The sequence below is a fragment of the Salmo salar genome, chromosome ssa04, assembly GCF_905237065.1.
Source record: "Salmo salar chromosome ssa04, Ssal_v3.1, whole genome shotgun sequence".
Lineage (NCBI taxonomy): Eukaryota > Metazoa > Chordata > Actinopteri > Salmoniformes > Salmonidae > Salmo > Salmo salar.
In genome coordinates, this window is record NC_059445.1 from 31,502,375 (window position 1) to 31,518,392 (window position 16,018).

Here is a 16,018-nt window from a genome sequence, read left to right on the forward strand (position 1 = left end):
CTGCAATGTTGCTGGGTTTTTCATGCTCAACAGATTCCTGTGTGTATCAATAATGGTCCACCACCCAATGGACATCCAGCCAACTTGACACAACTGTGGGAAGCATTGGAGTCAACATGGGCCAACATCCCTGTGGAACGCTTTTGATTCTTTGTAGAGTCCATGCCCCAACTAATTGAGGCTGTTATGAGGGCTAAAGGGCATGCAACTCAGTATTAGGAAGGTGTTCCTAATGCTTTGTACACTCAGTCTATTGACATTAGCATAAATTATATGAAATGTTCTCATCTTAGCAAAGCCTAATGAAGACAATATACAGTTGTGAATGCTACACTATTTTTGTGGAAATGTATTTGTCTTAACTGATTTCACTGCATGCTTGATACTATGCCTATGAAACTGACATCTGTGTCTCTTTGCCAGTGTTTGAGGTTCCATTCTGTAAGGAGAACAGTAGCAAGGCTCAGGGTCATGGCAGGGTGGACTTTAACGTGACGGTGTGCACTGCCCCGGCCATCGGCCCTCCAGACCTGACCACTGAGGACTACAGCACCCTGAGTTCTATCTACGGCTGCCCTCTGTCCCCCAACCAGATACACACCGTCATCAACTCCTATAGCAACTCCATACGTAAGAGACATTTCCCATATAACACTTAAAAAAAAATGTTTTACACATTTTCCTGATATCCAATTGGTAGTTTACGACCTTGTCTCATCGCTGCAACTCCCCAACGGGCTCGAAGGTCGAGATATGCGTCCTCCGAAACATGACCCACCACTCCGCGCTGCTTCTTAACACACTGCTCGCTTAACCCATAAGTCAGCCGTACAAATGTGTCGGAGGAAACACTGTTCAATTGACGACCGAAGTCAGCTTGCAGGCGCCCGACCCGCCATGAGTTGCTAGAGCGCGTTGAGCCAAGGAAGCCCCCCGGCCAAACCCTCCCCTAACCCGGATGTAGAGCATGGTGTTTGCAACGCCAGGGTTGTGGGTTCGATTCCCACGGGGGGCCAGCACAGAAAAAAATGTATGAAATTGTATGAAATGTATGCATTCACTACTGTAAGTCGCTCTGGATAAGAGCGTCTGCTAAATGACTAAAATGTAAATTGTAAATGACGCTAGGCCGATTGTGCGGCGCCCTATGAGCTTTCTGGTCATGGGATCGAACCCAGGCTGTAGTGGCACCTTAGCTGCGATGCAGTGCCTTAGACTGCTGCACCACTAACATTGTTTTTTTTAAAGCTACAGTCACACTGTTACTCTTCACCACTCTATTGCTGGTCACTAGTCTACCTGTTAGCTTCACAATACCAGTAATTGTCGTCAGACCCATATTCCACTTGTATCTGCAAATAAATGGTTTTGATTGATCCTTCTGATTGTGCTGGATATTTGTTTCTGGGTGTGTTTTTTAATTAAAGATGAGGGACACTGGACTTTTTTTTTTTGTACTTCAATCTAGAGTATCTTCAGGCCAACAACCATGACTCTCTCAGGGTACAGGCTCTACATGACCTGGGAAACCTGCACTATTATAATGGAAACAGAAGGTAAGATATGACCGTACTCATAATGTACAGCACTATTTGTATTGTGTTTAATTTGTATGTCTACATGATTATATACAAAATTGTTGAATACCAACGTTTTTTCTTATTCTGTGTGATTCTGCTTATAACCCAAGGGCAGCTCATTCCTACTGGAGCAAGGCAGTGGACTGTGCCCTGCAGAGCTCTGGGGTGCTAGACTCATGGGACGGGGTGTCGTGGGGTACAAGTTCCATCCAATACCAACCCACCCTGAAGCAGGCTGGAGTCTGGGGCTGTCTGCAGGGAGCTTTACTGACCGCTAAGATCGCACAGTGAGTCTCTGTGTAAAGTCTGTACCAACTTTAGTAGCTAACACAAGCATACAGTATACAGTGCATTCGGAAATTATTCAGACCCCTTGACCTTTTCCACATTTTGTTACATTACATTCTTATTCTAAAATCGATTAAATGAATAAAAATACTCATCAATCAACACACAAAATAAAAAACATCAATACCTTATTTGTGTAAGTATTCAGACCCTTTGCTATGAGACTCGAAATTGAGCTCAGGTGCATCCTGTTTCAATTGATCCTCCTTGAGATGTTTCTACAACTTGATTGGAGTCGACCTGTGGTAAATTCAATTGATTGGATATGATTTGGAAAGGCACACATCTGTCTTTATAAGGTCCCACAGGTGACCAAGAACCAGATGATCACTCTGACAGAGCTCCAGAGTTCCTCTGTAGAGATGGGAGAACCTTCCAGAAGGACAACCATCTCTGCAGCACTCACCAAACAGGCCTTTATGGTAATGGCCAGACGGAAGCCACTCCTCAGTAAAAGGCACATGACTCTCAGACCATGAGAAACAAGATTCTCTGGCCTGATGAAACCAAGATTAAACTCTTTGGCCTGAATGCCAAGCGTCACATCTAGAGGAAACCAGGCACCGCACATCACCTGGCCAACACCATCCCTACGGTGAAGCATGGTGGTGGCAGCATCATGCTGTTGGCATGTTTTTCAGCGGCAGGGACTGGGTGACTAGTCCGGATTGAGGGAAAGATGAACAGAGCAAAGTACAGAGAGATCCTTGATGAAAACCTGCTCCAAAGCGCTCAGGACCTCAGACTGGGGTGAAGGTTCACCTTCCAACAGGACAACGACCCTAAGCACACAGCCAAGACAACGCAGGAGTGGCATCGGGACAAGTCTCAATGTCCTTGAGTGGCCCGGACTTGAACCCGATCTAACATCTCTGGAGAGACCTGAAAATAGCTGTGCAGCAACGCTCCCCATCCAGCCTGACAGAGCCTGAGAGGATCTGCAGAGAAGAATGGGTGATACTTGCCAAATACAGGTGCGGCAAGATTTGTAGTGTCATACCCAAGAAGACTCGATGCTGTAATTGCTGCCTAAGGTGCTTCAACAAAGTACTGAGTAAAGGGTCTGAATACTTATGTAAATGTGATATTTCAGTGTTTTATTTTTAATACATTTGCAAAAAAATCTAAAAACCTATTTTTGCTTTGTCATTATGGGGTACTGTGTGTAGATTGATGAGGGTAAAAAACTATTTAATCCATTTTAGAATAAGGCTGTAACATAACAAAATGTGGACAAAGTTAAGGGGTCTGAATTCTTTCCGAATGCACTGTCTGTGTGCCATTCAGAGGGTGAAATGGCAAGACAAAAGATTTAAGAGCCTTGGTACGGTGTATGGTAGTAGGTGCCAGGCACACCGGTTTGTGTCAAGAACTGCAATGTTGCTGGGTTTTTCATGCTCAACAGATTCCTGTGTGTATCAAAAATGGTCATGGGAGAAACTCCCCAAATACAGGTGTACCAAGTAGAGGTCAACCGATTAATCGGAATGGCCGATTAATTAAGGCCGATTTCAAGTTTTCATAACAATCGGTCATCGCCATTTTTGGATACCGATTGTAGCCGATTACATTGCAATCCACAAGGAGACTGTGTGGCAGGCTGACTACCTGTTATGCGAGTGCAGCAAGAAACCAAGGTAAGTTGCTAGCTAGCATTAAACTTATCTTATAAAAAACAATCAATCTTAACATAATCGCTAGTTAACTACACATGGTTGATGATATAGTTTATCTAGCTTGTCCTGCGTTGCATATAATCGATGCGGTGCCAAACGGGTGATTTAACAAGCTCATTCGTGAAAAAAGCACTGTTGTTGCACCAATGTGTACCTAACCATAAACATCAATGCCTTTATTAAAATCAATGCAGAAGTATATATTTTTAAACCTGCATATTTAGTTAATATTGCCTGCTAATATACATTTCTTTTAACTAGGGAAATTGTGTCCCTTCTCTTGCGTTCCGAGCAAGCAGAGTCAGGTTATGTGCAGCAGTTTGGGCCGCCTGGCTCGTTGCGAAAAGTGTGAAGACCATAACAAAGACCGTAATTAATTTGCCAGAATTGTACATAATTATGACATAACATTGAAGGTTGTGCAATGTAACAGCAAGATTTAGACTTAGGGATGCCACCCGTTAGATAAAATACGGAACGGTTCCGAATTTCACTGAAAGAATAACGTTTTTTATTCAAAATGATAGTTTCCGGATTTGACCATATTAATGACCTAAGGCTCGTATTTCTGTGTGTTATTATGTTATAATTAAGTCTATGATTTGATATTTGATAGAGCAGTCTGACCGAGCGTTGGTAGGCAGCAGCAGGCTCGTAAGCATTCATTCAAACAGCACTTTCCTGCATTTCCCAGCAGCTCTTCGCTGTGCTTCAAGCATTGAGCTGTTTATGACTTCAAGCCTATCAACTCTCGAGATTAGGCTGGTGTAACCGATGTGAAATGGCTAGCTAGTTAGCGGGGTGCGCGCTAATAGCGTTTCAATCGGTGATGTCACTCGCTCTGAGACCTTGAAGTAGTTGTTCCCCTTGGGTAACGATGCTTCGAGGGTGGTTGTTGTCGATGTGTCCCTGGTTCGGGGCGAGGAGTGGGACGGAAGCTATACTGTTACTTGCAATACTATAGTGCCTATAAGAACATCCAATAGTCAAAGGTATATGAAATACAAATGGTATAGAGAGAAATAATCCTATAATTCCTATAATAATTACAACCTAAAACTTCTTACCTGGGAATATTGAAGACTCATGTTAAAAGGAACCACCAGCTTTCTTCATATGTTCTCATGTTCTGAGCAAGGCACTTAAACGTTAGCTTTCTTACATGGCACATATTGCACTTTTACTTTCTTCTCAACACTTTGTTTTTGCATTATTTAAACCAAATTGAACATGTTTCATTATTTATTTGAGGCTAAATTGATTTTATTTATGTATTATATTAAGTTAAAATAAGTGTTCATTCAGTATTGTTGTAATTGTCATTATTACAAATAAAAAATATATATAAATCGGCCGATTAATCGGCATCGGCTTTTTGGTCCTCCAATAATCGGTACCGGTATCGACGTTGAAAAATCATAATCGGTCGACCTCTAGTACCAAGCTTGTAGCGTCATACCCAAGAAGACTGTCATCGCTGCTAAATGTGCTTCAACAAAGTACTGAGTAAAGGGTCTGAATACGTACTTGTGGTATTTCAGTTTTCTTTTTTTTTTATAAACTGTTTTTTCTTTGTCATAATGTGGTATTGTGTGTAGATTGATGAGGGGAGAAAAACAATTGAATCAATTTTCAAATGAGGCTGTAACGTGGAAAAAGTCAAGTCTGAATACTTTGCGAATGCACTGTATGTTCACTGAAATAATAAATAATCCGTTGATCAATACAGTCACTTTCACAAATGTGTTGTAGTGATGTCACTGACCTCATTGTGTTTTGACCAACAGGTATGCGTTGACCTCTAATATCAGTCAGCGCACAAAATGCTGCCTCCTATCTGCCCAGCTTTTCAAGGTATTGTCTGTGTCTGACATGTTGTGTTTGTACTAGCACATCTTGTTCATCTAATAAACTTGGTCAATACCATGATTAGTTGAATTAGATTGGTGCTTGGCTGAAACAAACGTCTGCTCACCCTGTATGTCTCCTGGACCAGGGTGACCACCTGTGTAGTTAATCATGTCCTGTGTGTGTCTCTTCCACCAGTGTCTCCTGCGGGCCTCCCTGCCCCACCCTCAGAGTGACCTGCAGTACTCATCCTATACTGTAGGAGAGGAGCTGGTTCCTGGTCTGGACCTGTTCTCTGAACCTGACCGAGGACACCTGGGAACCACTGTGTCCAGCCTGGCCTTCCTCTGCCACTGGCTCTACACCTCAGGACACCATCTCACAGTACATACGCAGACTGCATCTGAAATGTCGCCATATTCCCTATTTAGTGCACTACTTTTTGGCCAAAGTCCGATGTGGCAATGTATTCTTCTTTTTCATTTTGAATTAACCAAGCATCTGACCAGGGAGTTTAGTAGGCGTCTCAAGAAAGTTAGCTATTGGTTTCAATGCCTCTGTGTTCTGCTATTACAGGCCCTGCCTATGCTTGCTCTCTATCTGCATTTTGTGGGGACTGTGTGCCGAGACCCACACCTCACCATTAAAGGAAGGATACTGAAGGTTGGTATGAATATCTCAGTTACATGTGATTCCACTGTATCTACAGTGTATGTGTGTGTGTGTGCCCATTAGGATATATGTATTTCTACTGTGTGCAGGTGAAGGTGCTGACAGAGCTGGGGCAGTACTGTCAGGCCATGAAGGAGACATCCCAGATTACTCAGGGAGAGGAGATCCCACTGCCTCACGGATGTTACAGCGGCATGGAGAAACATGCGGTACTACTGACACACACACACATTCTCACACAGTTAATACAGCATATTCTTTGAACAGAATTTGTATATGATTGATTTTATTCATCTGCAGACAATCAGAAAGTTCTTCACCAACAAGTCACTCATGGACTCTGCAAACATACAGGTATTTAAGGTTGTAATAACACTTTAAAAAAAAACAGTTTTCATTGTATGGCTCTAACAGCGTGTGTGACTGTATCTGTGCCCTGTGTCCTGTACTGTGTGTAACCTTAGTGTATCTAATGGTAGTGAGTATATCTGATGGTAGTGTGTAGTAATATCCTGTTAAAACCCCCTAGAGTCGATGTCCGTGACCCCTGTGGAAATCTAATTAGCATCATTTAACAAATCCCCATAAAAATATGTCAGTTTAAGCTAGAGATATCCGCCAATGTCGCGCATATGCGTTGAAAGGTGACAGAGTTAGAGCGATGTTTGTCAGACCATGAGGCATCCCGAAAACCGGTCTTCTCACATAATTGTCTGTAGCTTCCGAATGGTTTGGCCTACAAACAATGACCCTCTATGTTTCCATATGTTTCCATCCATGAGACTCTCACGACGTAACAAAGTTGACAGGTATGCGTAAAGATGGGCAGCCTGGCGCCCTCAAGCACCAGGGAGGGGGAGCGGGAGCAGGCGTGACAGTACCCCCCCTAGGGGTGCCACTCGGCGTCCCACGTGGGCGAGCCCAACGGGCCGGCTGAGGCATGGGAGCCCGACGGGCCTGCTGAGGCGTGACGTGGGGTGGGAGCCCGACGAGCCAGCTGAGGCGTGGGAGCCCGACGAGCCGGCTGAGGCATGATGTGGGGTGGGAGCCTACAGAGTCAACCGAGGCATGGAAACTTCTCGAGCCAGCTAAGGCGTGGAAGCCCGACGAGCCAGCTGAGGCACCCGGACCCGACATCAAAAAACAAAAACTCCTTGATGCTTCACATTGTGGTGTCAGCATTCTGTAAGTACAGACGCTGGGAGATGAGAAGCAAGTACAGGGAGCGAACATTTAATAAACAACGGACATGAAACAGGACAAGGACTGCGTCTGGACAGGGGAAAAATAACGACATCAATGCTGACACGGGTATGGAACAAACAGATATAGGGAAGGCAATCAAAACGTGAAGGAGCACAGGTGAGTCCAATGAAGCGCTGATGCGCGTAACGCAGGTGACATGTGTGCGTAATGATGGGCATCCTGGCGCCCTCGAGCGCCAGGGAGGGGGAGTGGGAGCAGGCGTAACAATAACTAACATTCAAGACTATTTGAAATAGACCTAGCTTACTAGGTACAAAGGAGTGTTTTGTGTGTGTGTGTACAGTCGTGGCCAAAAGGTTTGAGAATGACACAAATATAATTTTTCAAAGTCTGCTGCCTCAGTTTGTATGATGGCAATTTGTATATACTCCAGAATGTTATGAAGAGTGATCAGATTAATTGCAATTAATAGCAAAGTCCCTCTTTGCCATGCAAATGAACTGAATCCCCAAAAAACATTTCCACTGCATTTCAACCCTGCCACAAAAGGACCAGCTGACATCATGTCAGTGATTCTCTCGTTAATTAACACAGGTGTGATTGTTGAAGAGGACTAGGCTGTAGATCACTCTGTCATGCTGATTGAGTTCGAATAACAGACTGGAAGCTTCAAAAAGAGGGTGGTGCTTGGAATCATTGTTCTTCCTCTGTCAATTATGGTTATCAATTATAGAAACACGTGCCGTCATCATTGCTTTGCTCAAAAAGGGCTTCACAGGCAAGGATATTGCTGCCAGTAAGATTGCACCTAAATCAACCATTTATCGGATCATCAAGAACTTCAAGGAGAGCGGTTCAATAAATGAGCAGATGATGATGTGCAAGTAGAGATACTGGTGTGCAAAAGAGCAGAAAAGTAAATAAAAACAATATGGGAATGAGGTAGGTAGATTGGGTGGGCTATTTACAGATGGACTATGTACCGCTGCAGTGATCGGTTAGGTGCTCAGATAGCTGAAGTTTAAAGTTAGTGAGGGAAATATAAGTCTCCAGCTTCAGCGGTTTTTGCAATTCGTTCCAGTCACTGGCAGCAGAGAACTGTAAGGAAAAGCGGCCAAATGAGGTGTTGGCTTTGGGGATGACCAGTGAGATATACCTGCTGGAGCACGTGCTACGGGTGGGTGTTGTTATTGTGACCAGTGAGCTGAGATAAGGCGGAGCTTTACCTAGCATAGACTTATAGATGACCTGGAGCCAGTGGGTCTGGCGACGAATATGTATCGAGGGCCAGCCGACTAGAGCATACAGGTCGCAGTGGTGGGTGGTATAAGGGGCTTTGGTAACAAAACGGATGGCACTGTGATAGACTGCATCCAGTTTGCTGAGTCGAGTATTGGAAGCTATTTTGTAGATGACATCGCTGAAGTCGAGGATCAGTAGGATAGTCAGTTTTACTAGGGTAAGTTTGGTGGCGTGAGTGAAGGAGGCTTTGTTGCAAAATAGAATGCCGATTCTAGATTTGATTTCGGATTGGAGATGTTTAATATGAGTCTGGAAGGAGAGTTTAGTCTAGCCAGATACCTAGGGATTTGTAGTTGTCCACATATTCTAGGTCAGAACCGTCCAGGGTAGTGATGCTAGTCGGGCGGGCGGGTGCGGGCAGCGAACGGTTGAAAAGCATTTGGTTTTACTAGCGTTTAACTTCTCAGGGCTGCGTGGGACGCTACCTTCCCACCCACGGTTCACACTATTCAACAGCCAGTGAAAAATCAGAGCGCCAAATTCAAAATGTCATAATTCAAAGTTCTCAAACATGCAACTATTTTACACCATTTTAAAGATAAACCTCTCCTTCATCCAACCACATTGTCCAATTTCAAAAAGGCTTTACGGCGAAAGCATAAAGTTAGATTATGTTAGGACAGTGCCAACACAAGAAAAACCACACAGCCATTTTCCAAGCAGGAGAGGGATCACAAAAACCATAAATACAGCTAAAATTAAGCACTAACCTTTGACGATCTTCATCAGATGACACTCCTAGGACTCAATGTTACACAATACATGTATGTTTTGTTCGATAAAGTTCATATTTATATCCATAAACCCCATTTTACATTGGCGCATGATGTTCAGAAAATATTTTTCCTCAAACTCCTGGTGAATCAGCACAACAATTTACAAAAATACCCATCATAAACGTTGATAAAATATTAAACTGTTATTCAAAGAATTATAGATAAACATCTCCTGAATGCAACCGCTGTGACAGATTTTTAAAAAAAATCACGGGGAAAGCACACTTTGCAGTAATCTGAGTACGGCGCTCAGAAAAATACAACAGGCAATACAGATACCCGCCATTTTGGAGTCATCTAAAATCATAAATAGCATTATAAATATTCACTTACCTTTGATGATCTTCATCAGAAGGCACTTCCAGGAATCCCAGGTCCACAATAAATGTTGTTTTGTTCGATAAAGTCCATCATTTATGTCCAAATACCTCGTTGTTGGCGCGTTCAGTAAACTACTCCAAATGTAGGAAGCACGCCCAAAATTTCACGACGAAAAGTCAAAAAAATTATATTTACGTTCGTTGAAACATGTCAAACGTTGTATAGCATCAATCTTTAGGGCCTTTTTAACATAAAACTTCAATAATATTCCAACCGGACGATTCCAATGTCTTGAAAAACGTTATGGAACACAGCTACCTCATCATGTGAATGCGCGCTACAAAACTCATGTCATTTTCTGAGTCACCAACTTCCCGGCCTTCTTGTTCGCTCTGTGTTCACCGCAAAAGCCTGAAACTAGGTTCTAAAGACATCTAGTGGAAACAAAATGAACCCTAAGTCACTGTGTGTTAGATGGGCAATGACTTGAAAAGACTACAAGCATCAGATTTCCCACTTCCTGGTTGGATTTTTCTCAGGTTTTTGCCTGCCATATGAGTCCTGTTATACTCACAGACATCATTCAAACAGTTTTAGAAACTTCAGAGTGTTTTCTATCCAAATCTACTAATAATATGCAAATATTTGACTCTGGGCCCGAGTATTAGGCAGTTTACTCTGGGCACGTTTTTAATCCGAAATCGAAAATACTGCCCCCTATACCTTGACAGGTTAAGAGCAGTTAGAGGCCACGGAAGGAGTGTCGTGTGGCATTGAAGCTCGTTTTGAGGTTAGTTAACCTCTCTAGGCTAGGCGGGACGAATTCGTCCCACCTACGTAACAGCCACTGCCAGCCTGTGGCGCGATTTTCAAAACCTTAAAAATCCTATTACTTCAATTTCTCAAACATATGACTATTTTACAGCCATTTAAAGACAAGACTCTCGTTAATCTAACCACACTGTCCGATTTCAAAAAGGCTTTACAACGAAAGCAAAACATTAGATTATGTCAGCAGAGTACCAAGCCAGAAATAATCAGACACCCATTTTTCAAGCCAGCATATAATGTCACCAAAACCCAGAAGACAGCTAAATGCAGCACTCACCTTTGATGATCTTCATCAGATGACAACCCTAGGACATTATGTTATACAATACATGCATGTTTTGTTCAATCAATCATATTTATATCAAAAACCAGCTTTTTACATTAGCATGTGACGTTCAGAACTAGCATACCCCCCGCAAACTTCCGGGGAATTCGCTAACATTTTACTAAATTACTCACGATAAACGTTCACAAAAAGCATAACAATTATTTTAAGAATTATAGATACAGACCTCCTCTATGCACTCGATATGTCCGATTTTAAAATAGCTTTTTGGTGAAAGCACATTTTGCAATATTCTAAGTACATAGCCCAGGCTTCACGGGCTCGCTATTTAGACACCCGGCAAGTTTAGCACTCACCATAATCATATTTACTATTATAAAAGTTTGATTACCTTTTGTTGTCTTCGTCAGAATGCACACCCAGGACTGCTACTTCAATAACAAATGTTGGTTTGGTCCAAAATAATCCATCGTTATATCCGAATAGCGGCGTTTTGTTCGTGCGTTCCAGACACTATCCGAAATAGTAAAGAAGTGTCGCGCGCATGGCGCAATTCGTGACAATAAAATTCTAAATATTCCATTACCGTACTTCGAAGCATGTCAACCGCTGTTTAAAATCAATTTTTACGACATTTTTCTCGTAGAAAAGCGATAATATTCCGACAGGGAATCTCCTTTTCGGCAAACAGAGGAAAAAATCCCAAAGGCGGGGGCGGTCGGGTCACGCGCCTAAGCCCAGTGTCCCTTGATCGGCCACTTGAGAAAGGCGATAATGTGTTTCAGCCTGGGGCTGGAATGACGACATTCTGTTTTTTCCCGGGCTCTGAGCGCCTATGGACGACGTGGGAAGTGTCACGTTAGAGCAGAGATCCTTAGTAAATGATAGAGATGGAAAAGAAGTTCAAGAAATGGTCAGACAGGCCACTTCCTGTAAAGGAATCTCTCAGGTTTTGACCTGCCATTTGAGTTCTGTTATACTCACAGACACCATTCAAACAGTTTTAGAAAATTTAGGGTGTTTTCTATATGCATATTCTAGTTACTGGGTAGGAGTGGTAACCAGATTAAATCGGGTATGTTTTTTATCCAGCCGTGTCAATACTGCCCCCTAGCCCTAACAGGTTAACCTCTCTAGGGTAGGTGGGACGAAATCGTCCCGCACTATTCAACAGCCAGTGACACATCAGAGCGCCAAATTTAAAACCACAAAATGTCATAATTCAAAGTTCTCAAACACAGGACTATTTTACACCATTTGAAAGACAAGACTCTTGTTAATCTAACCACATTGTCCGATCTCAAAAAGGCTTTACAGCGAAAGCAAAACATTAGATTATGTTAGGAGAGTACATAGCCAGAAATAACCACAAAGCCATTTTTCAAGCAAGCATATATGTCACAAAAACCAAAAACACAGCTAAATGCAGCACTGACCTTTGATGATCTTCATCAGATGACACTCCAAGGACATTATGTTATACAATACATGCATGTTTTGTTCAATCAAGTTCATATTTATATAAAAAAACAGCTTTTTACATTAGCGTGTGATGTTCAGAACTAGCAACTAGCATACACACCGCAAACTTCCGGTGAATTTACTTAATTACTCAGCATAAAACGTTCACAAAAAACATAACAATTATTTTAAGAATTATAGATACAGAACTCCTTTATGCAATCACGGTGTCAGATTTTAAAATAGCTTTTCGGCGAAAGCACATTTTGCAATATTCTGAGTAGATAGCCCGGCCATCACGGCTAGCTAATTTGACACCCACCAAGTTTGGCCCTCACCAAACTCAGATTTACTATAAGAAAAATTGGATTACCTTTGCTGTTCTTCGTCAGAATGCACTCCCAGGACTTCTACTTCAACAACAAATGTTGTTTTGGTTCGAAATAATCCATAGTTAAGTTGAAATAGCTCCGTTTTGTTCGTGCATTCAGGTCACAATCCAAAGGGTGACGCGCGAGCGCATTTCGTGACAATTATTTTTTTTAAATATTCCATTACCGTACTTCGAAGCATGTCAAACGCTGTTTAAAATCAATTTTTATGCGATTTTTCTCGTAAAATAGCGATAATATTCCAACCGGCCGACGTTGTATTCATTCAAAGACTGAAAGAACAAAATGGAGAATTCATATGAACGCGCATCTCCAGTGTCACTGTCCTCAGCCTGACCAGTAACAAATAGAGCTGCTGTACTTAGCCCAGAGACTGCAGACATCTCATTACACTTTCTGGCACCTTCTGAGAGCCAATGGAAGCCTTAGAAAATGTCACGTTACAGCACAGATGCTGTATTTTCGATAGAGAGGCTAAAGAAAGACAATAAATTGTCAGACAGGGCACTTCCTGTATGGAATCTTCTCAGGTGTTGGCCTGCCATATGAGTTCTGTTATATTCACAGACACCATTCAAACTGTTTTAGAAACTTTAGAGTGTTTTCTATCCAAATCTACTAATTATATGCATATTCTCGTTTCTGGGCAAGAGTAGTAACCAGTTTAAATCGGGTACGTTTTTTTATCCGGCCGTGCAAATACTGCCCCCTAGCCCCAACAGGCTAAACAACAGTATACAAGGCATATTGACATTTGAGAGAGACATAAAGCGAGGGATAAAGCAATTACAGGTGTTGATTGGGAGAGCTAGGTAAGACAACAACGGGTAAGACAACAACAGCGAATCAACTAAGACAACAACAGGTAAAATGGCGATGAATGGGCAGAGAGGGTCGGTTAACTACACACGGCCTGATTTCGAGGCAGATAAACAAAACATTTTTACAAAATGGAGTACCGTGATAAATGAACAGTCCAGCAGGCATCAGCTATGTAGCCATATAAGCAAGCTAAATCTGAAGTTGTCAATGAATTAGCCAATGCAACCTGTGTTGCGCTTACTACAGATGGATGGACCTCCAGGGCTATAGAGAGCTACTTAGTGACAGCCCCTCACATTACCCCGGAGTGGGAGATGAGAAGTACCGTGCTACAGACCCACCCTCTTTATGAGAGTCACACAAGTCCACATCTTTTTCTCTTTGTAAGAAAACATTATAGCATAGGCCAATACAATGTCTGAGCCATGTTTACAAATTGATTTCACACGCATATTGCACTTAATTTTTGTGTTGATGAGTAATCATGTGTTTTAATGTAAGAAAATAGTGTTGGTATTCCTGTTTTATTTTTTATCCTCTCATCAGGCATTATATGACTCAGGAATACCAACACTTTGTATTTTCTTAAATAAACAAAAAATAATTACAGTAACTGTTGGCATTTCATTTTCCTGCTGTACTGAAACTGGATCGAACGGTGACCCCAAAACCGCAATACGTACCGAACAGTGGGTTTGGTGAACCATTACACCCCATTACACATTTTTGTATCTGCAAAAAACAGTCCACTGGCACTCAGCCAAGGATCATGGACTGTGAATATAATGAAGGCCTACCTGACCCCTGGTATATTTAGCCCCAGTCTCCCCTATGCATTCATCGCCAATGGTCAGCACTAACGCACATAAACCATGCCGCTGCTAAAAACTCTGGTTCTAAAATGATGCAGTTCACACATTTTGGGGATTTGAGATTTAACAATAGAAAGCCCTGTGACCCTACTCTTTTAACAGTGGCCATCAAAACTGATTTCACAAGGTGTGTTTCACTGCGATTGCATTAAGAATGTTGTACAGTGACTGGGCATGCATGTTTCTCTCCCTGTGCGGGATATTATTTTCTCACACAGAATGCGACAAGCTGGCCAATTGAATAGGTAAACTATTCTACTATGGGGTTGCTGTTGCTTTCTCATATTGTTGGCTGAGGAAAAGTAAATGTGTAAAAAAATCTTTCATTAGATAATTCAAAATTCGCAAAATCAAAGGTACCGTGTCTCTGCTCCGCCTGGCTCTCATTTGGATCATAGGAGCCGCATCTCAGCCCCGGCCCAATTTAACCCCTGATGGTAGTGTATGTATCTGATGGTAGTGTGTGTGTGTATCTGACTGTAGTGTATGTTTGACTGTGTGGGGGAATTATTGTAATCAAAAGGAGAGTCTCTTAGATTACTTCAAAACCATCAAATGTTATTATTTAATTACTGCAGTAATGGAGCTGGTCGGTAATCACCCCTGGAGGTGATCACTGAGAACTCAACCAGCTGGTTTGTGCCACAGCATTTTATATCACCCCTGGAGGTGATCACTGAGAACTCAATCAGCTGGTTTGAGCCAAAGCATTTTATCACCCCTGGAGGTGATCACTGAGAACTCAACCAGCTGGTTTGTGCCACAGCATTTTATATCACCCCTGGAGGTGATCACTGAGAACTCAACCAGCTGGTTTGAGCCACAGCATTTTATATCACCCCTGGAGGTGATCACTGAGAACTCAACCAGCTGGTTTGAGCCACAGCATTTTATATCACCCCTGGAGGTGATCACTGAGAACTCAACCAACTGGTTTGAGCCACAGCATTTTATATCACCCCTGGAGGTGATCACTGAGAACTCAACCAGCTGGTTTGTGCCACAGCATTTTATATCACCCCTGGAGGTGATCACTGAGAACTCAACCAGCTGGTTGGAGCCACAGAATTTTATAGTAAAGTCCATCCTCCTTCAGTCTACATGACACACAACAGATGTGTGGAATGGGTCACAAGGTTAAGATTTGTATGAAAGATACTTATAATTCACAGCAAACAGTATCTGCTGTAAAAACTGTTCTCATTGTGTAGAGACCAGGGTCTGTCCCTGGAGTCATGTCTCCCTGGTACCATATAGAACAGAAACATTAACTCATGCTTTGGAATGCGGTATCACCCAAAGACATGGTAAATCTTAGAGGCCCATCCTCAGTAGAACACACACAGATGAGCGTTCTAACAACCCCTTGTTCTGTTGAATAAAACAACCATTTGATGCAATTACAGCATTATAACATAATCTTGCAATTTTGCTCTCACAATTGTTTATCTGTATCCTATATTCAGGCCCTGGAGGACTTAGTGAACCATCGTCTGGGCACAGAGGCCAGTGTTCTGTATGGCTCCAGACTGAGCAGGCGTCTCACCCTGGCCAGAGTACAGCTCATACTGGCCCTCAGCTCCACCATACACTCCCTGCCTGAACCTCAAGGTAACAATACAGTA

The 16,018-nt window shown here is 42.5% G+C and overlaps 1 protein-coding gene across 2 annotated transcripts in view; it reads left to right on the forward strand.

Annotated features, from left to right (window-relative positions):
• The window catches only part of cfap54 (cilia and flagella associated 54), a 133,614-nt gene that overhangs the window by 76,727 nt on the left and 40,869 nt on the right, over positions 1–16,018 (forward strand). For both annotated transcript variants that reach the window (XM_014195736.2, XM_014195735.2), the window contains exons 40-48: positions 424–630; positions 1,469–1,556; positions 1,691–1,867; positions 5,392–5,458; positions 5,651–5,836; positions 6,029–6,115; positions 6,214–6,333; positions 6,425–6,478; positions 15,860–16,004. In XM_014195736.2, coding sequence (XP_014051211.2) covers positions 424–630; positions 1,469–1,556; positions 1,691–1,867; positions 5,392–5,458; positions 5,651–5,836; positions 6,029–6,115; positions 6,214–6,333; positions 6,425–6,478; positions 15,860–16,004 — 1,131 coding nt within the window. The remainder of the gene's footprint in view (positions 1–423; positions 631–1,468; positions 1,557–1,690; positions 1,868–5,391; positions 5,459–5,650; positions 5,837–6,028; positions 6,116–6,213; positions 6,334–6,424; positions 6,479–15,859; positions 16,005–16,018) is intronic.